This window comes from Brienomyrus brachyistius, chromosome 5 (genome assembly GCF_023856365.1).
Source record: "Brienomyrus brachyistius isolate T26 chromosome 5, BBRACH_0.4, whole genome shotgun sequence".
Lineage (NCBI taxonomy): Eukaryota > Metazoa > Chordata > Actinopteri > Osteoglossiformes > Mormyridae > Brienomyrus > Brienomyrus brachyistius.
This window is the reverse complement of record NC_064537.1, coordinates 5,850,068-5,875,814: the sequence shown is the minus strand read 5'-3', so window position 1 is coordinate 5,875,814 and position 25,747 is coordinate 5,850,068. Positions and strand designations below refer to the sequence as shown.

Here is a 25,747-nt window from a genome sequence, read left to right as displayed (position 1 = left end):
TGTGTGTTTGAAGGTGTCACTCTGGCTTTTATACAAAGTCCAGCAGAAGCAAATGAATCTCTGGGGATTGTTGAGTGAAATCAAGTGAAGCAGAGAGACAGATGGCTGTACTGCTGTATATGGATAACTGTGCTGTTTGAGATGGACACAAGCTGAAGAATGAGCATTAATGGCTTATAGATCTGCTGATGGTCTAATCATGTCAGATTACCTTTGGTATATGATAATGTATAAAATAGCTCTTTTTAACTTTGCAGAAGGTGTAGTAGGTACAGTATGTTTGACTTAGTTTGCCTACTTATAAACCCCAGTTGCCATTATCTCAGTGACCTTTCAGAACTGGCACTTCAGTTCTGACTAATAGTTATTACTTGTAATAAGTTAATAGTAACATGGCAACTGCCTACAATTCCAATAAAGGAACCTGACAGTCAGGGATGGGACACACACTCATGAGGCTGGAGAATCAACATTGTAATAAGAGAGACTCCTGGTTCTTGTTTAACAATAACATTAATGTCTAAGCTAATGATGTGTGATAGTGTAGCTTTTACTCAGAAAATATGCCTGTAGCCATAATGACATTAACACAGAGTGTACAGCCCAGCAGGGTAGGGCTCTGCGCCCATGTCTGGAAGGTCATGGGTTCAGCTGCTCTGAGTATTTATATCACTGTTGGGCCCTTGAGCATGACCCTTAACTCTGACTGTTCCAGGGACGCTGGCTGACCTGCTCTCTGACCACAAGCTTTCTTCACTCGTAAGCTGCATTGGAAAAACGTGTTTGCTAGATAAGTTAAACTTAAATAAACTTCTGAATCTAAGGGCCAGAATTAGAATGGATTCCCTAATGATACCTGTGTGATGAAGGTCACAGACAGAGGATTATAGTCAGACGTCTCTCACTGAATCCTGAGTAGAGTAACACACTGCAGTGCCATAAGCTTTACAGCCTGCTGTTCTGAGTCACCCTGAACACAGAAGTCTGTATGACCCTCCATAAGTAGCTCTGGCGCCTCCTGCTGGAACTGCAGTGATTGTTTGTAGTTTGATAATCCTTCTGTTTCTACAGACCACTGGCGATTCTACACCCTTCAGCCTATTTTCACATTTCATACGAATTGGATCCCATAATTCCTTAGACTGACAGTGACAGCCCTGATCCATACAGTATAATCACGCCTGCTACAGACCACAGGAATTATATTAAACACTTTTTGAAATTAATCTCTTTGTCTTTTCATCTTAATGCTTTTTATCCTGAAATTTTATTAAACTGAGCGGCTCTATACACATTACTTCTGGATTAAAAAAGTCATGATTTTATCAAAGATTTAGTAAAAGTATAAACATAGTTATTAAGTTGTCCTGTCCTGGCCGCTTGGGTGTAGCTTCATCAGAAGTGTTCAGACTCACACACCCTGTAAACTCATTACTTTAAAAAGAAATGAAACGTGAAATGTCAGGGAGCCTCAAAATGTTTGAATCCTCAGTCATCAAAATCATTGTTAAATGTAAGTCTTCTTATAAATAAATTATATTATACATCGACATCCATCTATCCATCCATCCATTCATCCATCCATCCATCCATCCATCCATCCATCCATCCATCCATCCATCCATCCACTTCCTGTAGCCTCTTGTCCAATTCAGTATAGCGGGGGGACCAGAGCCTTACATCAGCATCATTTTCATTATTATAGGGCAGATTACTGATTAACAGTATCTGCCGCTATGGAGGATTTGACACACACTTTATGGACGTATTGAGACAGACGTTTTAATCACTGAATTCAGGTCTTTTCTTCAGGCTCATTGCCACAGCTGTATAACATCAAGCACCGAGTCATACAGTCAGGTTTACAAACTTCTGGGAAGGAATGGGATGTTCTGAAGAGCTCAGTGAATTCAGGCGTGATACTGACACAGGATGCCACCTTTGTAATGAGTCAGGCTGTGAATTTCTTCCCTGCTAGATATTCCACAGTCAGCTGTATGTGGTATTATTGCAAAGTGGAAGTGTTTAGGAAGAAGAGAAATTCAACCACAAAGTGACAGATGACATAAAGTAATTCAGTATAAACATGTAAAATAATTAAATTTGAGATTAAAATGGCATAATTTTAGTTAAGCTTTTTCAGTATTATTGCATCTCATCTCACATACATCAGTTTTTGTATCACTCTCCCATTACATTCTCTCACTGTGGGCGTCGTGCACAGTAGTACACAGCTGTGTCTTCAGTCTGCAGGTTGTTCCCTTGTAAGGACACTGTGCTGCTGGAGGCATCTTTCGAGATGCTGAATCTGCTCTTAAGAGACTCTTTGTAATAAGTGCTCCCATCTCCCCAAATATATGTGATCCACTCCAAAGTTTTCCCTGCAGGCTGTCGAATCCAGCCTGTGGCATAGCTGTTATCAGTCACTGAGTATCCAGAGACCTTACAGGAGATGGTCAGAGACTCTCCTGGTTTAACAGTCATAGAAACTGGCTGAGAGAATTCAATATTACACCGTGCACCTGTAAAGAATTAACATGTTTAATCAGAAGTCATTTTAAATGCAGTAACATGCTGTGAATACAGTATATAATTGTATATAGGAACAAAGTAAGTACAAAAGTATGATGAAAACTATAAAAATCATCCAGAAGGTCGTTATCTTACATGGAAATAAAGGCATTAAAAGTATCAGGACTCTCAGAGCTTCCATTGTAACACAAAGTCTTTGGCTGATTTGATGGTGAAGTCTGTGTGTTTAGAGGAACCTCATTTATATGACGGGCAGGTGGGTGAATTTGTTTACCTCCCTGGGGGGTTGAAGGAGCCTCTTAGCTTATTAACCACAGATGGTCATACTTCCCTTCATGTGCTGCTCTGATGATCATACACTGGGAGGAATTTATCAAGTAAAGGATAAATGTAAAAAATTCTGCTTTTAAATTTGGAGAAGGGAAACAGAACTGCATGAGACCATGAGTTTACAGTTAGATAAATGTACACCCTGTTCCAAATTATTATGAAAATTCTATTTAAGTGTCACTAAAATTAGATTTTTTGGTTTTCAATTAAACTCATGGATGGCATTGTGTTTCCGGGCTCTTTGGATCACTGGAAGAAATTTTAGACACCTGTGACAATTACTTTACCAGGTGTGCCCAATTAAAGGATAAACTACTTAAGAAGGATGTTCCACATTATTAAGCAGACCACAGTTAGCAACCAATATGGGGAAGAAAAAGGATCTCTCTGCTGCTGAAAAGCGTGAAATATGTCAATGCCTTAGACGAGGTATGAAAACATTAGACATTTCACAAAAACTTAAGTGTGATCATCACACTATCAAGAGATTTGTGTCTGATTCAGAGCACAGACGGGTTCGTGCAGATAAAGATTACTGCCAGATCCATGCATCGGATCAAGAGAGCAGCTGCTAAAATGCCATTATGTAGCAGCAAACAGATATTTGAAGCTGCTGGTGCCTCTGGAGTCCCATGGACATCAAGGTGTAGAGTCCTCCAGAGTCTTGCAACTGTGCCTAAACCTTCTATTCGGCCACCACTAACCAGTGCTCACAAGCAGAAACGGCTGCAGTGGGCAGAGAAATACATGAAGACTAATTTTCAAACAGTCCTGTTCACTGATGAGTGCCGTGCGACCCTGGATGGTCCGGATGGATGGAGTAGTGGATGGTTGGTGGACGGCCACCATGTTCCAACAAGGCTGCGACGTCAGCAAGGAGGTGGTGGAGTCATGTTTTGGGCTGGAATCATGGGAAGAGAGCTGGTTGGCCCCTTTTAGGGTCCCTGAAGGTGTGAAGATGACCTCGGCAAAGTATGTGGAGTTTCTGACTCACAGTGGGGGGGGACAATGGTCACATGATAAAGAGATTCAATTATGATGTTAAGACTTATTATACAAACATTATCTCTGTGCAGGGGTGGCATGTTGGCACAGTGGTTGCCGCTGCTGCCTGGCAGCAAGAAGGTCCTGGGTTCGATCCTTGGGTCAGGCATGTAGGACCTTCCTGTGTGGAGTCTGCATGTGTCCCTGTGTTCACATTGGTTTCCGCCGGGAGCTCCGGTTTCCGCCCACAGTCCAAAATTTTACAGGATAGGTTGATTGGCGACTCTAAGACGGCCCTGTAATTGTGTGTGTGTGTGTGTGTGTGTGTGTGTGTGTACATGCGACTATGTGAGTGTGTGTGCCCTGTGGTGTGTTAGCGCCCGCCGCCCATTGTTCCCAGGATAGGCTCCAGTTCCCCCCAAGACCCGAGTTGGGATTAAGCGGTTTTAGAAAATGGATGAAATTTATTGTTTTGATTGAAGGTTTGTTGTTTGAAGGGGTTTTGTAGGGAATTATAACTATAAGAACCATATTACAACATTTTGGCATGATTCACAACAGCAGTTTATAAAGCAATACATCTGCTACAGTCTATCTAAAATGGGTCTCAGTCTGATATTTGTGTCCCTCTGCTGCCTGCATTTACTGTCACACTGAGGACATCTTGTGGTTCTTGCTGGAACTGCAGTGATTGATTGTAGTTTGATAATCCTTCTGTTCCTACAGACCACAGGCGAATCTACACCCTTCAGCCTATTTTCACATTTCATACGAATTGGATCCCATATTTCCTTAGTCTGACAGTTACAGCCTTGATCCATATAATCACCCCTGCTACAGAACAGTGAGAACACAGGAATTATATTAAATGTCTTTGAAATTTCTTTTTCTTATCATAAAGCTTTTTATCCTGGCAGTCTGTTGTTCATGTACGAAATGGGTGAAATAATTCATACTTTGGGACATTTCACTACATATTTATCTTGTTCCCGAAGACATTCCTAATTAACATATTTCAAAGTATTGCTAATAAACTAATAGTTTTTATATTTACATTTATTATGTTAAAATGAGCAGACATTTATTAGGACATACTGTATACTTCTCAGTTTTATCTATAGTGCATGAATTAATCGCAGGACTGAGGGATTTATTCCTTAGTGAGGCCCTGTAATAAGTGTCCCCATCACCACAGACCCCAGCAAACCACCCCAGTGCTTCTCCTGTCAGCTATCGAATGAAGCTGCTACAGTAGCTGCTGTCAGTGAGTGAATAAGCAGAGACTTTACAGGAGATGGTCAGAGACTCTCCTGGTTTAACAATCATAGCAGCTGGATAATGAGCTCAGTATGACACTGGGCACCTGTAGGAAAAGAAACTGCTTCTGTTGAGGGAAACTGCATTTAAATATAGTACTATAATGCAAAATATAGGTAGTCAATAGAACAAAATGCAATTCAAAATAATCACATGTGTCATTCGTGACAAGGGAGGTCTGCCGTGGGATTCACCCCAATCCTCCCAAAGGATTACTCAGTATTACATACAGAGCCTGCGGACAACAGCCCCCCCCCCTATGGAACCGCGATGGACCATGTGTGGGAGATGGGAGGGGGGACAGTGCGGCTGCACAGCAGAGTGGTACACAGACTAATGTCAGGCACGTGTTTCTGTTTAATAAAGTATAAGAAATTAAGTTTCAGACATAATTGTTCCATATAAATGTGAATGTAAACCCCACAACACAAACAACTTAGGAATAAGATACCATTACTATATTAAGATTCAACATTTCAACACAAATACTTTTACTGTCACTGTTTGGATCCCCAGCTTTGTGTGCATTTTTGAATGTTATAAAAAGAAAATAACTAATTAAATAAATTATCAAACTACCTACATATATTTTCTGTCGTTCTGCTGATTTTTGTTCTTTTTGAAGAAACACAGAGACTCACAGGATGCAGCTGCCAGCAGCAGCAGAGACACAGAGATCATGGTCGGTGCTGAAGATGATCTGCTGTGAGCTGCTCTTCACCATGTTCTTTAGGAACTACTGAGGGTTTAAAGAGAGTCAACAATGTGCTGTTTAAATGAGGAGGGAGGAAGGAAACAGGGACTCATTTGCACAGGGGTGGAGTATGAAATGACCTTTGTAGTATTAAAGGACAGGAGGAGTGATACTACAGTGCAGGTGCTGATGTTCCGGAAGATTTACACACTAGGAGTGATACTTGTGGAATGGTTTACCAGCCTACGTTCGGGATGCCGATTCATTCTCGGCCTTTAAGACCCATTACTTCAGTTTATCTTGCTCACGACCTACCGCACCATAACTATGGCTGCTGGTGCTGCTGTACATGTCATTTTTATCTACTATGCTTGTCCGTTTATGTGTCAACACATGTTCTGACCATCCATACTCTCTGCCTTCCCACATGTCTGGGTGGAGCCCGAAGTGGGCAGCATCTGAGCTGGAGTCCTGGGTCAGTCCCATGGAGGGGTGACATCACGAATGGGTCATACCAAATATATCACCGTGGGTGCAGCCTTCAGTGCCACCCGGCACAGCCCAACGTGGAGAATGGACCTTGGCCACCCTTCACAGGCCAACATGCATAACGGACTCATTGATGGACTTTGTCTTCATTCTTAATCCCAGCATAAATCTCTCTTTTCACAAGCATGTCCACTCTTTTCTGTTTTCGGTAATGTTAGTTTTCCCAGGGGGGGTGGGCAGACAGTTGACCTTGGACCCCCAGAGGTTTTTTTTCTCCTTACTTGGGAGCTTTTGGTTCCTCTCCTCCATTGTCTTCTGGCTTTCTTTATTAAAAGGCGCTATATAAAATAAATTGAATTGAATACTACAGTGATGTTCCTAAAACTATATGTCATTAAAACATTTAAAAATGTAATACGATACACCCCAAGGGAACGTGATAGGAAGAACACAGAGAGAAAATTCATTTACTTATAAACAAACAATTGTTAATGATTAAGATTAAGCTGAACAATGGGAGGAATCTCATCATTCCCACATATATGATGCAGATATGTATTAGTGGGCGGTCACTGGAACACTCCGTAGCGTCCGTCGAGTCTACATGCCTCCAAGCAGGGTGCTCAGCAGGAGCTCACAGCAGCAGCTTGATTTTGGTTTTCGATCAGACTCCCTGGGTAGAAAATGCTGTTAACATACTAACAGCACATATAACCAGCGTGCAAAAGCCCTCAGGGTGTGGGATGAAATTATTACTTCGGGGAACAAATTTAATAAGGTCACTTTAAAGATAAAATTACATAACAGAAATATAATTCTGAGGCGAATGTCTATTATACCTCTATATGTGTTTCAAATTGTTAGATGCCATTCAATAAACCATTTCAATAAACAAACTTGTGAATGATTTAAAAGCAGCAGCATCTATCTTCATTATTTCACCAGCATAAACCTACCAATTTTCACCTTTCATGATGCAGTATTTGGGATATGAAGGTTTTGGGGGTGTGAATGTAGTATTCTGAAACAGACTCCATTTCAAAACTGGTCTCAGGTTCAAACATGCAGCTATAACATAAAATAAATACATATAAACAATACACAGCTCTGTAAAACATTAAGAGACCACTCTATATACTTTTTTAAAATCTGCATTGTTAAATTCTGGTTTAATCCTGGTTCTGCTGGCAGAAGGCTACACTGTGAGGCAGGCTGCTTCCATGCTTTTAGCTCTATATCGTCCTGCTGCTCATTTCTTACCCATTTCAGAATTAATAAAACATAAGACCACAAGTTTATGACCTTCTCCTTACTATAGGGGTTAGGCAAGGCAGCCCCACAACACATGGAGAGGAATAAACGCACATCCTGCAATAAGCTCTGTGATCAGCTGGGGTTTAAATGGTATAAAGTGTCAGGTGGAGCCAACTGTTAGTCCAACTGGGAAGGAAGGCAGTTTGGATCCAGGCTGTGCATTCGGCCAAATAAAAAAGGCGGAGATTGGAAAATCGACTGGGATCATTTCAGCCAGATTCAAGAGTCAGATACCTGTGAATAACATGAGGTGGAGAAAAGCGAAGATGGGATTCAGAGGGACCTACCATTTGCAACTGAACAGTGCAGCATTTAAAACAACTCAAAATAAGGGGCAAAAATACAGGCAATGAGATTAATCAAAAAAGGATTTTACTCAAATACTCAGTTCTGTAAAAGTTCACTTCCACTCATGAAAACATATGAAAAACACTGCAATCCATCCATTTTCTGAATTCATTTGTCCAATACAGGGGTGTGTGTGTCCAGAATCTATCCAGAAAGCTCTGTCTACAATGCAGGGACATTACAGACGCTGCTAAACCTTACCAAATGTTTTATCTCACCTCCATTAAATGTACCCAAACACTGATACCCAACTTCATACCCCTCCTTGCTGTGACCCATCACCTGACGGCTGGTTCCTTGGTTAAACTGGCCTCCACTACCATTGCTAATCAGAATCATCTCACTCATATAAAAGTTTTGAAGAGCCAACAGGATTCGAAGCCTCTTACACCTCAGGATGAATCGGAAGTCATCGGTCACGTGATATTGCATAAACTTAGCAAGCCCTGATTCCCAGCTTGAAGTCGCTGGGCCTCACTTTGAGGAGGCGATCTCCAGAATCTCGGTATTAACTGTCTCATCACTAAGTTCAGCACCTTTCACAAGGCATGGCCACGGTCAGAAAATGTGAGCCTGTCCTCTTCCTGAGTAAAGTAAAGCTCACTATGCTCTGTGAGCACAGGAACGGCCCGGCAATGTTTGGTAGGTTTCTGCATTGTTTGCAAGTACAGAATATTATCTGCGCGTAACCTAATTAAGATAAATATGGAAATTCATACAATATATGCTGTAGAATATGAGCTGAATAAAGCATATTAAAAATGCAAAGAATTAAAAAAAATGAACCACTGACCAAATATGGCACCTATAGTTGTTTTTCAAATAGAATTCTAGAACAGAATGTTACCGTGACAACTCTGATGTTATCATTCTGAAGGTATAAACTGAGCTGTAGGCACTAATACCACTTCAAAACAAATCAGACATTGAGCGAGACACATCTCAAAATGAAGTGCTTTACTCTGAACTGCTTTAGGCTGCCAGCGGTACCAAACGATGCTGGGGAAGCTAAAGAAAGGAAGGAAAATGGAGGGAAAAAAAAGATATCCTGGATAAAGAAGTTTTTTTCAAAAAAAGGGAAAGGAAAAAAGGCAATGGTGGTGGAGAGCCAGGCAATGGAGGAGGAGGAAAGCCAGGCAGTGGTGGTGGAGGGCCAGGCAGTGGAGGTGGAGGGCCAAGCAGTGCTGGTGGAGGAGGAGAGCCAGGCAGTGGTGGTAGAGGAGGAGAGCCAGGCAATGGTGGTGGAGAGCCAGGCAATGGTGGTGGAGCGCCAGGCAGTGGTGGTGGAGCGCCAGGCAGTGGTGGTGGAGGGCCAGGCAGTGGTGGTGGAGGAGGAGAGCCAGGCAGTGGTGATGGAGGAGGAGAGCCAGGCAGTGGTGGTGGAGAGCCAGGCAGTGGTGGAGGAGTACAAGGCAATGGAGCAGGAGGAGAGCAAGGCAAAGGTGGAGGAGTGCAATGCAAAGGTGGAGGAGTGCAAGGCAATGGAGAAGGAGTGCAAGGGATTGGTGGAGGAGTGCAAGGCAATGAAGGAGGAGCACAAGGCAATGGAGGAGGAGTGCAAGGCATTGGTGGAGGAGTGCAAGGCAATAGAGGAGGAGTGCAAGGCAATGGAGGAGGAGTACAAGGCAATAGAGGAGGAGTACAAGGCAATAGAGGAGGAGTGCAAGGGATTGGTGGAGGAGTGCAAGGGATTGGTGGAGGAGTGCAAGGCAATGGAGGAAGAGTGCAAGGCAAGGGAGGAGGAGGAGAGCAAGGACATGGTGAAGGAGTACAAGGCAAGGGAGGAGGAGGAGAGAAAGGCAATGGAGGAGGAGGAGAGCAAGGCAATGGAGGAGTTCAAGGCAATGGAGGAGGAAAACAAGGCAATGGAGGAGGAGAACAAGGCAATGGAGGAGGAGAACAAGGCAATGGAGGAGGAGAACAAGGCAATGGAGGAGGAGGAGAGAAAGGCAATGGAGGAGGAGAACAAGGCAATGGAGGAGGAGAACAAGGCAATGGAGGAGGCGTACAAGGCAATGGTGAAGGAGTACAAGGCAAGGGAGGAGGAGGAGAGAAAGGCATTGGAGGAGGAGAACAAGGCAATGGAGGAGGCGTACAAGGCAATGGTGAAGGAGTACAAGGCAAGGGAGGAGGAGGAGAGAAAGGCAATGGAGGAGGAGAACAAGGCAATGGAGGAGGCGTACAAGGCAATGGTGAAGGAGTACAAGGCAAGGGAGGAGGAGGAGAGAAAGGCAATGGAGGAGGAGAACAAGGCAATTGAGGATGAGTATAAGGCAATGGAGGAGTACAAGGCAAGGCAATGGAGGAGATGATGCAAGATGAATACGCCAATAGTGGATGAGAACATAGAACTTTGACTATCAGTACTATTTAAATATGTAAATTCTTGTAAATAAAGCATTAAAAACGAAGAAGAGACCGGTGTTTTCATTTGAATGTGAGTAGGTGTCAGGAATATTCCAAAAGTCTATTACACGTGTTGCCGATAGGGGGGCATATGGTTTGGGTGATAAGGGTTGGGGCCATACTTTTAGTACGTACGCACATTTTACCGATTTTTGTAACCCCCATCCCCCGTAAGCACACGTGCGCTGGGTAGTTGACCCCCCCCCCCCGCGTACGTACGCACGGGCGATCGTCAGTCGACTTATGCACTGCTTTTTGGAACTACAAACGTTCCTGTTAACTTTAGGGATAACAAATGAGATGGGATGTCATGAGATTTACCGTAATAAAATCACTTTCAAATAAAACGAAATGGGTCGCCATTTCCATAATGTTATAGCGCCTTTTAAACCAGGTATTTCGGAGGTCCGTGGTGCATTGCCAACCTTTTTTTTTTTTTTTTTTTAGATAATTTATGAGATATTGTTTAAACAGTCCGATCGTCTTAAAAAACTCATGTTGCATTTTGAGTTATATGCACGTATGGAATGCAATCCAGCAGGTCAGGTATCGTGAACGAAACGCTTAAATTTGAAATTTCTCAAATTGATTCACCCCCCCCCCAGCATACGCACACGTACGCAAAATTCGGTCAAATTTTTAGACCCCTTCCCCTTTCGTGCGTACGTAATAAAGTATGGCCCCTTGCCTTTAAACTTTAATAGAATGAAAATACATTACATGTATTCATATTGTATTTTTAATTACGTTTAAGGAATAAAACAAACGGGACAAATGTAAGATACACGTCCAGCGGGGACCCGTCCGGCCGCAGCCATGTAGTGTTAGTAGGCGGCACAAGCGCCACGGCGTATTTTAAAAGCACCAAAATGTTTTATAGAACTTTAGCGTCATTTTAAAAGAAAAGCAGGCGGAATTTAAACAACTACAAACATGCCCGGAAGAAGCATAAGCGCAAATGCTGAGTTTAAACAAGCACAAGTAAAACCAACATACAGCACGTCGTTTTAAAAGAAAGCACTTCAACTCGTTACATTTAATCAACATGCTTAAAGAATTAGAAGAAAAACTTTAGCGGTATTTACCAGTGTTAGGTTGAAGAAAGCATTTTAACAGCAAACTTTAATAGGCCAAAAGGCTAAATGACCGAGTCCCAGAGCTCGGCCATAATCGGCAGGTCTGTTTGAACAATGCGGTCAAATGATAGACCGAAGTGGCCAGCCCGTTTCAAAATGGCGACACCAGCGGAGCGCCTGTTATTTCAAATAAACCCCTATAACCATAACGTTTTTTAAGTAATGAAGCACTTTTCTGCCAATGTGAATAATAAAGTAAAACGCTCGAAGCATTTCAATAATCAAGAAATAACGCGGTTAATTCTTGTTTAAATGAGCGCATGCGCTCTCCTCTCTGGCTCGCTCTCATGTAGCGCATGCTCATAGAGCCACACAGTATTTTCTTTAAAGAGCCGACTCTCTTGCGTTAATTTATTTAAACAAGAATTAACAGGGTTATTCCTTGATTGTTTTCTTTTAAAATAACGCTAAAGTTTTTCTTTAAAACATTTCGGTGCTTTCTTGTGGTGCCCAAAGCACAGAATACCCACACTGCTCTGACTACGCCACCTCCTGGTAAGGGCAGGAGGAACTGCTAATGTTCCTTCTGTAACGTGGCTAAGTTCGAACCCTCCCCGCAAAGGACAATAACAAAGAGGCATATAAAAATAAAACCCAATCCACTTTATTACAAATATCTAAAAACTATTAGACAAAGAAGGTTGCTGGGGGGGGGGGGGGGGGGGTAGGGTTGGGGGGCGGCTGACTATCCTCCAGATAGTAAGGTCAGATCGGCACGCGCAGCTCTCAGCTCAGGAGGCCCCTGGTGACAAAGAAAAGAGCAAAACCACAGCATGCAACACGACAAACACTACACACAACAGTACAGTGTCCGCTCAGTGTGGCACCCCAACAGCAGAGAGCAAAAGCCTGTGTGGATCCGACCTTGTACAGAAAGATCCCATGTACAAACATAAGGGGAGAGTAGCGGCCGATGTCCACCGCCCAAAATACAATACTAAAATTAGTTACAACTTAGCCCATAGCAACAACCAGGGCACTAAAAAGAAAACCAAAAGCCTATCAAATAAGCCTAAAACAGCAGCTACTCTGGTCCTTTGCAGGAATGCTTAATGCCCTCGCAGCACAGCAACACCAAAAGGAAGCGTTCCAATACTACAGGTACAAAGAAACAATCAACAAAGAAACATAGACCCTTTTAAATCCCACAGTATAACCCAAGTTACCAGAGCCTCAATGTCTGTAGCCCAGCAGCCCGTAGGGGATCACGTCAAATGATAAAATTCCAGTCACCTCCGCGTCCTCCATGAAGAGTTACATGCTGCTAGCAGTCACCCTGGTAAAATTAAAATTAAACATTCAAGTTCTCAAACAAACCCTCTCCTCTTTTCCTTACCCACAGGGAAGAAGAACCCATCCCATGTCCAGTTGTAAAACACAGCAGCAAGAGAATGAGATTCCATCTTGGCAGCCTTTTATAACTTCCTGGTAGGTCATATGACCTGGCTCAAGTGGTTGCCAATATAGTGTAATTACCAGTGCCGCGCAACTACTCCTACCAGCCCGTTCAGATCCCCACATTCTTTTAAAATACGCTGTGGCGCTTGTGCCTACTCCTAACAGCCCGTGCCTGCGGCCGGACGGGCCCCGCTGGACGTGTATGCGCTAGCTTGCATTATTCCTGCCATATGTTTTATTATTCCTTGAAAACGTAATTAAAAATAACACAAATAAATACATGTAATGTATTTTTATTCTATTAAAGTTTAACGGCAACCCTTATCACCCAAATCATATGGCCCCCTATCGGCAATGTATGGTATATGGAGATAACCCCTCGACCAATCAGAATAAGGGATACGCTCCCCCTCCCGCTTATGATGTTATAATTCATAAAAATAATGATGTCCAAATTTAAACTCCGCCCAATGTACCACAGACTATTTTTTTAAGTACAAATTATTTAAAAATACGATTATCCATCCATGCATCCATTTTCCAAACTGCTTATCCTATTGGGTCGCGGGGGGTCCGGAGCCTATCCCGGAAGCAATGGGCACAAGGCAGGGAACAACCCAGGATGGGATGTCAGCCCATCGCAGGGCACACTCACACACCATGTGACCCCGGTGGAGACTCGAACCCAGGTCCCAGAGATGTGAGGCAAAAGAGCTAACCACTGCACCACCTCCTAAAAACACATATATACACAATAATTCAAATAAGTGCAAAGTACAACCTATGTTTAAATAAACTGCAATAAATCAATTTGTGAAATCGCCCAGCCGCCGTGAAGCAGTAGTGAGCGGAAATGATACTTATCTACTCATGCACAGTCCAGTTCGGGTTTCCGGTCTAAACTGGGTCGTGACGTGTGCAAACGAAGGCATAACAGTGAGGCATGTGTAAGCTGTCAATAAAGTAAAACCTGCCCGTAAATTAAAGATTGTATTAACTGTGATTCATTTGCTCTTTATTTAACGTTTAATAAGAAACCCAACAGGAATGGAATATGACACTCTTATAAGGTTATGGCCACCTCCCCAAAGACAGTCGGCCACAAATTACTTAGAAGTAAGTCAGTTACTACTGAAGTACAAATCATGGACAAATATAGTCACTGCTTTAGATACCACCTGGCGGCTGGTTCTTTGGTTAAACTGGCCTTCCTACATTACAGAAACCTACAGCAGCAAAATTCTAGGTGTAATATGGTAGTAAACAAAAGAAAACCAGGAACAACTGGCAATGTTCCCCTTTTATCCAGTATGTAACAGTCACTGGGCTGCATAGAAGGATTCAGTTACCCATGTTTGCTGCCTTCTCAACTGAATATCAGAACATCTTCCAGCAATTCGTCAGCTTCTCGACTTCAAAGTCTTTCGAAATTGTCGTACAATTCCAAGAAATGTGTAAAGCTTCTGAAAAACCCTATTACCTACCTGAGTGTGTAATGACCCTCTGTCCCCTTTCCTTGATGGAATGGTACTCTCCCCGTAAGTCAATAGGAGCCATCTAAAGCCAGCATACTGTTATTGCTCAAGGCCACATCATATGCTCCAAAACCGAATAACCTAAGGAGATAATCCTGCCTGCAGAAGGATGTGATCTTAGCCACAGCTCATTAGACGAGGAGAACCCCATTAAGATTCGGTGCCCTGTTCCAATGTGTGCTGTAAAGACCTTAGTCTGAAAGTCATATCAGTGGATAGGTAACTATAGGAATGCACTTTCCTTATGCTACTAGTAGCCTAGAAATAAGAAGATCTATCAGAATTTGATGAACTTGTCTTCAAAGTTGAGTCATCAGTCCTAACTGTGTTTGTTAACACATCAATGATGTGTTAATGATGTGGTCTGAAATGGACTCGACCGCATGGCCTCCACAGTCACGTAAATAAGCAGAAAATCAGCCACCACTATTCCATCACCCTCAAAATATTCCCACTTTGGTTAACAAAACATCAAAATGCCCTGAGAGAAATGCTGGTGTCAGAGGTTAGGTAGGGATGGAGACAGAGCGTGGAGTCGGTGTACAGCAGAGATAAAATGCGGGTTAAATGTTCTTTCCACACGGCTTCGAAAAGCTAAAAATCTATCACCTGCCATTTTTACATTGCCTTTGTATCCAGCTTCGGTTGACTCATTTACCATAATACCACCAGTTTGTCTACTTTCAGTTTTACTGAGAGTTATTTTAATGATGTTTTTCCGAACCTTGGTAATAAGCCAAACATTTGCAGGGGAGCAAGCTTATTACATTTTAGGACATGGTGTCCTGAACATTTCTGTTAACCGAATAGAGTGAGTTACAGGACAGCCTTTAAACAGCCACCGTTATTCACGCTCAGCGGCCGTCCTGCTGGGAAGCCGAGCAGCTTCCTGTCTTCTGGCCCCAGTATGCTAATGAAAGATGCTCTTTTTCTATTTGAAAAAGCTCATAATCACACCTTTAAGAGCACTAATAACAAAAATATCCATCTGTCTGCCCGTCCGTATTCACCAGTCCCTACCCACTACAGTTACAGGGAGACGGCTCCTTTGGCTGTGGGCCAGTAACTTGCAGAAGAGCTTGCAGTCCATTTATGGATTCCCAGCACCATCCACACAAGCACAGCTGTGCTGTCACTGCCTGCCAGTGACGACTCAGAACAAGCCCCAGGGACCTCCGCCGCTATCTGTCAATCAGCCGTCAGCTCCAGCGAGAATGTCCACACCTTGTGCCTCCTTTGAAAGGCAAACTGAGCCAGGCTTTCTGACCAATCAGGGTCTCCCTGGGGCAGCCACCACCAGCAGGTATGCAGGCTGTCAGTGTTGTTTTCCCAATGTTCTGTAGTCGTCGAGTCTATGGGCTGCACCATCGGATGCAAACGGAGAGCAGCTGAACAACAGGACGGCTCTACACTCAACACATACTTCCGACTACCAGAGAAACATCCTGTTTCAAAGGTGTCCAGACCTTTGGAGTGCTGAAAATGAATGGAGATTTTGTGATGAACGCTCAGAAAATCAGTGATGCATTGCATCCTGAATAACTTCAGATTTAAATGATGATTTTTGTCTCAAACAATAGCAGATGAAGGGACATGGGGTGCAGCTGAGCCCTAAAACAAGCCCGACAAAAGGATTTTGCGGGGTGATTTAGAGCCAGGCTCCTGTGATTAAATCTGGGAGAAGGACCTGTCACGGCCATGAAACAAATGTCACTGTGTTACAGAAACAAATTTGCTGGCTTCTGAAACATGCTGTGCAGCAACAGGAGCAAACATGGTAGCTCAGATCCCTTCAGAGCCGCATCCGAAAGGCTCAAGACCGTTTCATTTACATTTTTATTTAAACCAGATACAGCAAAGCTAGAACGGTACACTGACTGCAGAAATGCTGACACACCACAATTTTTCACAAACAGAGCCGGGGTACTGTACTGTGGTTACTTTGGTTACTTTGAAAGAGGTGCTGTACTGGGATTTGGCCAGTTTGAATGAGGAGCGACACTGGGGTTTGTCCAGTTTGAAGGAGGAGCGACACTGGGGTTTGTCCAGTTTGAAGGAGGAGCGACACTGGGGCTTGTCCAGTTTGAAGGAGGAGCGACACTGGGGCTTGTCCAGTTTGAAGGAGGAGCGACACTGGGGCTTGTCCAGTTTGAAGGAGGAGCGACACTGGGGCTTGTCCAGTTTGAAGGAGGAGCGACACTGGGGCTTGTCCAGTTTGAAGGAGGAGCGACACTGGGGCTTGTCCAGTTTGAAGGAGGAGCGACACTGGAGTTTGGCCAGTTTGAAGGAGGAGCTACATTGGGGTTTGACCAGTTTGAAAGAGGAGCTACACTAGGGTTTGGCCAGTTTGAAGGAGGAGCTACACTGGGGTTTGGTCAGTTTGAAGGAGGTGTAGGACTAGGATTTGAAGGGTACAGCCTGGAGATCGTTCTGACTAAAAATCTCATGAAGAAGCTCAGCTAGATTTGTCTTGTGCAGTTGAGGGCTTCTGCAACTTCTTCTCTTTGTCACCTAACCTCCATAAATAAGTAAATTCATGGAGCCCAGGATTGTTGTTGGCTGTGCTTGTGTGCTTTGTAATAGGTAATCTATAGAACTGAATTGATATCCAAATGGATGAACCCTAAAACAGACCAGCAGCCCACCCAGGGAGTCTCTCTGCACTTCCAGAAGTAACTAAGCATTTCAGAGAGTGAATCATAAAGAATTTGCATTCTTTACTGATACTATAAAAGACATGGCACATTTGTTTTAGGAATTTTTGCAGCTGCAACAGTTGACAATTGCTTTTAAAATCTGTTTTTAAAATAGGATTCTGTAACACAGTCTTGGATGAAAATAAAAAGTCTGAGCAAATTGCCACATGGATTGTTCAGTGTGCACAGACAGCAGCCATGTGAGAAGCAAGCGTCTGGAGGAGAGCGCCCAGCTTCCGGAAAAAGCCGTCCCGGTGAGATGCCAATTCTGCTGCGGCTGCTCCTATCCCACCCTCACTCCTGTGCTCCTAAATCTGAGTCTTTAGGTTTTCATCTTTCCTGACTAGTCCAGTGGGAGGGGCTTTACATGGCCACATGGCCATGATGTAGCGTATTAGCTGCATCATTATTATGAATCATTAACAGTGCAGCCATTATGAGAAATTTGCAGACCTCATTTGACCAATCACATGCTTTTGGGGACGAAGGTGCATTACAGGGAGTTAATTCAGCTCAAATTGGGGGTGACAGGAACCCCACTCCACCCATTACTATTATAAGGATTCAACCTTGGTGCGGTATCACGACGTAAACTGCCCAGCATCTTTTCAAGTCAAAATGTGTCAGTACAACATTTTCCATGTGACGCAGAAGTCTACGTGACACAAAGTTTGTGAGGGACCGCAGAGAAATGTCAGCGTGACCTAATCACTCATCGAAACAGTAGCGTTAAAATGCCCATATCAAACGAACTGGGGCGACGCAAAATGAAATATCACTGCAGCTTCGCTTCATTGTTTCACACTGTCCCGTTAGGAGCAGATGTCGTGTGCAGCCTGCAGTTGTACTGTATTCAGTGTGTAGCGTCTTTTCTGGATGTAGCTTAATAATAAGTTTGCTTCTTTTACAAACGAAAAAGACAGATGCTCTTATCATTCACATGACGACGAGCAGGCCAGGGAATATAAAATCCCTCCCCCCACTCTAACCCCAGGGTCATCTTCTGCTGATGATCATCCTGGATTGCCTCAGCATGCTTGAAGCCCCTGTAGGATCACACATGCACATATCACAAAGCTTAAATTCCAGGTGGCCTGAGACAAGGCCTACCCTGGTACGAGAGGCACACGTTGGCCAAGGCCTCAAAGGGGGTTCGTGACCCCACACACAGACACACTTAAACACACACAGATAACAAGGGAGGCCAGCACTCCAACTTTTATTGCTCAAAGTTTTAACGACCTACAGACAGCAGAGTGGACCTCAAGGACAGGGGTCCCTCGACTTGGCACACAACCCCCTCCCCAGACATCCTGCCTTACATACCACTCACCCAACACCCTAAAGAAAGTTTCTTTTAAGTCTGGCTGTTGTATATCTGTATACTTATTTACTCATGACTACTAGTCTCAATATACATATAGGTTATGTTTGTAATGTGTCCTAACTTTCACAGATTCTTTTTCCTTGACTGACAAACCTTCGCCCCCCTTTTCTTTTCCACATTCCTCAGCAGCCCTTATCTGATCTTTGTATTCTACCATGCCTTAGGGTAAGATGTGCTGTTGGAATGTGAATATATCATATAATGTCTGTATAAAGGGTAACCTCTGATTGAGGTGCAACCTAGACCACCTGGAACAGGTACTGGTGTGAGTAATATAACATAATGACATAATATAAGTAATCATTAATTAATCATTACAGATGGTATTCGGTGTGAACCGCTAGGCTGGTACGGCATGTTTGGTATCAAACCGATGGAAAATCACTTCAGTTTACAAATCTGGTCAGTGGTTACCACGAAAGTGAATATATCAAAAGTTACACCAGCCTAACGAAAATCATCAATACAAGGGAAATCAGTCTGGTCATAAATCTCAAAAGGACTGATAGAGACCCCCTTCTGAAAGCCCGCCAAATGGATGGTCAGCCATTGGTCCAGGAGTGGAATTCTTGGTCACTCCTATTCACGAACTTTACACTATAAAACCTGGCACCTCCGAACAAAGCCAGGAGAGGAGAAACAGAAGGGAGGAGAAAACAAAAGACCATCAGCCCAAAGAGAGGCAGAGAACATCAGCCCAAGAGAAGAGAAGCCAACAAGAAGCCCTCCTGAAGCCTGCCAGTGAAGGCCCAGCTGGACAGAGAACTGCAACCAAGCCCAAGATTCACCAGGAGAGAGAATCAGAGGGGCTCCACTCCAACAACCGCTGCAAACACCGCGCCTCCCTGAGTGCCATCACCCATCAGCTCATCAGCCACTGCAAGCAACTGCCAAGACCCCCCCCCCCCTTTCCTGCAGCCAAATAAACCAACTTCCTTTCATTTCTAACAAGCTAAACTGTCCTATTCACCTGCTATATTACTTTAGGGTTGTGTTTCCACAAACTGCTTGCTTTGCAGAACAGTTTTTCCCTTTTTAGGTTACTCGTTTTAAATCTGGGCATTGCATTTTCATGATTACATTGTGTCCATTCCGTAATTTCATGTTTATTGTTTGTTAGGTGTAATGTCTGTCTTATGTTAGTTGTAGGAATAAATGCATGTCTTTTACACAACTTCAGCCTCCGTCATTCAGTGCTCAACAATAGTACCTGCCTCTGTGCGATCTGGCTACTACGCTCTGAAACCTCAAACTCGCCTGAAATATCGCGAGACTCTCTCTCATCGGCCGTGAGGGGAGCTTCGCTACCGAGCATTTACATTACCTGCTGCCGCAGCTCGCTGGACCAGCCCTCTAACCCAGGTTATTGAGCGATACTGGTTATTAATGAATCCCATTTAAGTCTCACATTAACAGACTCACGGGGATTCACAATTCAGTTTGGAGGAGCCGATCATTAATTCAGCATTAAATAATAATTAAGTTAATTAATTTCAAAACATATTGGTGGAGATATTAAAATTTACCTGAACTAATAATTCCTACATTTATTGGTGAAGAATGCGGGCACAAGCTTTAAACTTATTGTGAGCACACAATTTTAACTTTTTATGATCGAACGTACAGTTGAATAAGCGCTACTGTTAACTGGTTGCAAAAGTTGAGGATCAATCGCACTCTGTGCAATCTGAAGGCATTTAAGCGGGATCATACGGGCTTATTATAGTTATTTTATTTCTGTTATTAGTAGTTATATTATTTTGTTTTATTTTTGGTTATTTTATTTTAGTTTATTTCGTTTTAAACTGCAGTAAACCTTAACCCTATATCTGACGAGATTCTCAGACATAGCGCGTTGTTTCTAGGATCGACTCGGACGAGTTTCTCCGTTTCTATATATCCTGGCAGAGATCTCTCTATTAGCGAACAGGAATTCTTGTTACGAGGTTCTAACCTGAATTCTGTTGCGCTTGGACTCCCTGAGATAAGACCGATAGCTCAGCTACCTATCAGGATCTTACTCATATGTGTGTGCCTGCTTTAGACATAGTAAGTTTAACACCACATTGCGCTGTGAGCCAAGTGTGTGTGTCATTTAGAAATTGGGAGTCTCCTGTGCTTGCGACCCGCCGTGGTTTAAGCACCATTTGCGACGAGATACAGTGCACTCACCATTTAGATCCGTCGCCGTAACGCGAGCGCTGTCTCGCTTCAGTAATTGTTTTAATGGGTTAAACTGCACAAGGCGCAGAAGAAGGCCGCAAGCGGCATGCGCATGCAGTAAAAGTCACTCATCTAGCGTCGGCAACCGCCTAGCTATATCTTTGGTTACGCGTGCAGTCAGCGAACGCCACTCTAACCACTTAGAGGTAATAGCCCTGAAGGCCTACCTGACGCCATTTGTTTTGTTACCCCTTAGGCTCACTTGCCTGGGACCCCCCCCCCCCCCCACAGAAGGAGCAACGCCCCATTGAGCCTCTAGTGGTCAGGCGTAGAACTACCACTCTTTCGAAATCGCGCCTCTAGTGGTCAGACGTAGAACTACCACTCCATTTCGAAATCGCGCCTCTAGTGGTCAGCCGGAGAACTACCACTCTTTCGAAATCGCGCCTCTATTGGTCAGACGTAGAACTACCACTCCATTTCGAAATCGCGCCTCTAGTGGTCAGACATAGAACTACCACTCCATTACGAAATCGCGCTTCTAGTGGTCAGGCATAGAACTACCACTCCATTTCGAAATTGCACTTCTAGTGGCAAGCCAGAGCAGCGCCACTCCATTGAAATTGCACCTCTAGTGGTCAGCCATAGTAGGTTAATAACATCTGAGTTGGGTCTCTGGTGGTCAACTGCGGTAATACCAACACGCATAATTGGACACACAGGTTCTTGCCGGAAAGCATTAATCAACTTCACGAACTAAATCAATTTGATTACAACACATTAACATCTAATTTGGTTATTGCTGCATAACTAATTGATGTTTACAATTGAATAAGAAACACAATTCATTTGGTTTGATTTATGTTTTACCTTTTTGATTTAATTTAGGTTTTATTTCATTTCATGCTTTCATTCATTCCCTCACCCCCAACAAGGTGACTTGCATAGAAGTTCAATCACTATTAACAACAATCAACCAGTTACATACACAATCACATCAGGGAGTCGTTCTGGACCTAATCGGTTGAGCTCTTCCTGTGCTAGGTGCTTACCATTCGCTCTCTGTTGGTTGAGCTTGTCTGTGACTCTGCTGTCACTGCTTGCGATCGTACAGTTTGTCAGAACCGAAGGGGAGTTCTCAGCAATTGGACGCCCAAAAGTGTGCCAGCCCGGCTGCACCCACTGACTCATTAAGGGCAAGGCTGACAGGTACCTCAGGCGGTCATTACAACTTTTGAGCAGGACCTCGTCTAGGGTGAGTTCTGAGAACGGCCCTAGCTTGGACACTCACTAGGGTGGGTGATACCTAAAGGCGATTTTGCCAACCTTGGTCGAGTCAGGCCTCAGGTAGTGCAGCCGATAAGCTGAGCCCCACCTGGGTTGTCTCAGTTGTGCGTACAGAACACCCCCTTCCAAGTTGACATTGCTGGGGATCGGGGGAGTGAGAGCTGGACTCAGGCCTGCTTGGCTGGGATTGAGCTTGTGGGACGTGCCCTGTTCAGGAGGGACACTGTGTTCAAACCTCTCCACCTGCATCATCAGCTTAACACCGCAACACCTCATATAGGGACAAGTAAAGCAGAACCTGCTAGTGGTCTCCCTTCTGGTCAAAGCGGAGTTGTTCAACAGAGCCCTCACCAAACATATTTTAAAATGTATGCAAATTTGACAGATACTAAATAATAAGATAAATTATCCGATAAAATGGGAGCAGAATGGCAACCCACCTCGTCATCTTGGTGCAGAAAACAAGTGAAGCCGCGTCTCTCAAACGGGCAGCGTCCCACGTGCCGAGGAGTCAAATATAATCAAGCAGCACGGCCCACACAATTAAATAATAACATCATAATAATTATAGCTCTTGTATAATTATTCTATATATTATTCTATAATTAGAGGAACAAACTTTTATAAATTGACTTGTACACCGAGAATAGTATACAACACCGTAAGCATATAACAATTAAAGGTTGATTAATTAAAAATCGCACATTCATCCTGCATAACATAAAACAATGACTTAAAGAGACTTAATTGTGAAATGAATGCTACTGTCCGAGGGCATTTATCTCCACAAATCGCTATGGAACATAATGTTAAATACTCAGATTTTAAGAATGACAGAATCTTAACATTTAATATTTTGTTTTGTGATACTGATACGTAGTGATATTGGTTTGTGGAACAACATCAGGTTACACACGCCTCCCACAATACAAGAAGCTGTAGTTAGATTATGAGCTTATTCTCAAATTACCCGTTTGCCTTTTACCGTGACTGGGCACGATCCCCCAGCGCAGCTGGTCTGCACTCCCCACATTGCAATTAACGATCCTGGCCTCAGCGCTTTTGTTACCGTGGGACTTTGTTGTGCTGAAGAAAACATTAAAATGAAGTCTGAGGAATGTTACATAACACAGCTAAAATGCAAAAACTCTCTCTGGTGTAATTCACTGCATAAAACCAATGGTCTTAAGTGTGGTGTCTTCTTCATAACACTCCCTGACTTTTGTATCCGTGACCATGAGATAGGGTGGGCTGTTTTTCTTCCTTCCTTTGACTAGTGTTCCTCCCTTTCCTCCCAGCCTTGGTTGGTGGTTCAGGCAGCATCACCTTCTTTTAATAGACCCAGGTTTATCCATCCATCCATTTTCCAAACCGCTTATCATACTGGGTCGCAGGGGGTCCGGAGCCTATCCCAGAAGCAATGGGCAGGGAACAACCCAAGATGGGGGGCCAGCCCATCGCAGGGCACACTCACACACCATTCACTCACACATATGGGAAATTTCGTAACTCCAATTAGCCTAAGTATGTTTTTGGACTGTGGGGGGAAACCGGAGTACCACGACGACATGCGGAGAACATGCCGCACAGTGTTCAAGAGTACAGTTCTTGTAAGGAACCTGCTCCCTATGAACCAGTCGTTTGTGAATGTCACACAGCTACTCTAACTGGCAGGACCAGGACTTCTCCATGTTCTATGCAGCCATTTTGTACCTTTGCATAAGCCGTTTGTTGGTGCCCTGTAGGAAGTGATTAATATATAAACTCTGAGGTGTGGGAGCTCATAAAGACCATGATGGCGTCATTCACATAACGATCATGTGCTATTAGTTAAACATGCAGCAATGTGATATACACTATCGCCACCTGCAGGTTACATCAAACTTTTCACCTGCGTTGCACTTTTCTTACTCCTTCCTGAGATCTGTCTCATTAGCATTAGCCTCCACTAAATGCTGCTCCTTTATGTTTCTGCTTTTTCTCCTGACAGATTTTATTGTTCATTTCTGCTCAGGGGGCGGCATGGTGGTGCAGTATTTAGCACTGTTGCCTCACACCTCTGGGACCCGGGTTCGAGTCTCCGCCTGGGTCACATGTGTGCGGAGTTTGCATGTTCTCCCCATGTCGTCGTGGGGTTTCCTCCGGGTACTCCGGTTTCCCCCCACAGTCCAAGGACATGCTGAGTCTAATTGGAGTTACTAAATTGCCTGTAGGAGTGCGTATGTGAATGAATGGTGTGTGACTGTGCCCTGTGATGGGCTGGCCCTCCATCCTGGGTTGTTCCCTGCCTCATGCCCATTTCTTCCGGGATAGGCTCCGGACCCCCCGTCACCCAGTAGGATAAGCGGTTAAGAAAATGGATGGATGGATGGAATTTCTGCTCAGCTTGGGTTCTGTCATTTGCCGAAAATATTGTTCTTTCTTTTCCATATTTTCCTTTTGATTATCTTGCGGTAACAACCTGGTGTGTCGCCTCGTCTATTTTAGTTGCCAAAAAGTGGATTTTTCTGTATGATTTTTCTCTTTCAAATTATTCAAATGCACAACTAATTTATGCAGGTGAATGTAAAAGAAACACAAACAATTTCATAAATATACATTTTTCATTGTTCAGTTTGCATTAATTACAATTTTCCAAATTGTAACAGACTGGGAGTAGTAAATATAGCTGCTGCCACTACTAATATAAGCGACCCACTCCAGTCCCTTCTCAGGAGCCTGTCTGACCCAGTTCATTTCATAGCTACTTAATGTGAACCCAGAGGCTGTACATGTCAGCCTGTGTGATTCTCCTGGTCTCTTCACCACTGGTTCAGACTCAGTCAGTACAATCTGAGCCTCCACACCTGTAAATAAAGAGGTAGAGCAGACTTTTAGATGAGCACAAAGAAAGATGCAGAGAGAAAGAGAGACAGAGAGGAGAGAGACAGGGACCTGAGAGAGCCAGTGCTGTGAGGGTGAGCAGGGCTGGTAGGAGCTTCATGGCTGCAGGACAGAGGGAGGAGCACTGAGGTAAAGTACACACTGAGTCCCAGTGACTGCTGCTCTCTGTCACACACTGACACTGGCTCCTTTAAAAGCTGTGGCAGGTTTGTACAGGATCCTCCTCTCGTTGGAGGAGGGGTCCATGAAGGAGCGGACAGTGTTCACATTCAAAACCAACTAATTCAGTTTTCAGAAACTAAAAGTAAAGGTTTCTATAAATATATATTAACTCCGGACAATTTTGTTTATAATGGCCATAGACTATGAAGCGATTTAAAGGAGTGTAGATATTTATTTCGTGACACTAATAAGAGAAATTCTTAAAAATGTCCATATATATATAGATCACAATACTCTTCAAATTAATTTGAAATTTTTAGTTTCTTGCAAGATAAATATAATTTTTCTTTAGATTTGAACTGATTGTACGACATATGAAACGCAAATATACACATCTTTAATACCCTCTAAAATGCATGTAAATATTTACACATGGTATTTCGAACAGTTTATGAATATAATATACATGTAATACATTTTGCTACTGGCTAGTGATTCCAGTGTGCATTCTGTCGTACAGTTTGATTTTACTTGGAAACTGAGGACATCTTATGGCTTGAATTGCAATTGCACATGCTACCATCCATGTAACTTCCATACCAGTTGTTGAGTATAATGTCAGAATGCACCTAGAGACCTTTCCAGGAATCACAGGGTATAAGTCAGAAGACATCCAGTAAGATACC

General features: G+C 43.5%; 1 protein-coding gene across 1 annotated transcript in view; it reads left to right on the top strand.

The window, feature by feature from the left end:
- The first annotated feature begins 9,131 nt into the window (after positions 1-9,131).
- Positions 9,132-25,747, top strand: part of LOC125741965 (golgin subfamily A member 6-like protein 22) — a 213,354-nt gene continuing 196,738 nt past the window's right edge. The window contains exon 1 of the mRNA XM_049013555.1: positions 9,132-9,270. Coding sequence (XP_048869512.1) covers positions 9,244-9,270 — 27 coding nt within the window. The 5' untranslated portion in view covers positions 9,132-9,243. The remainder of the gene's footprint in view (positions 9,271-25,747) is intronic.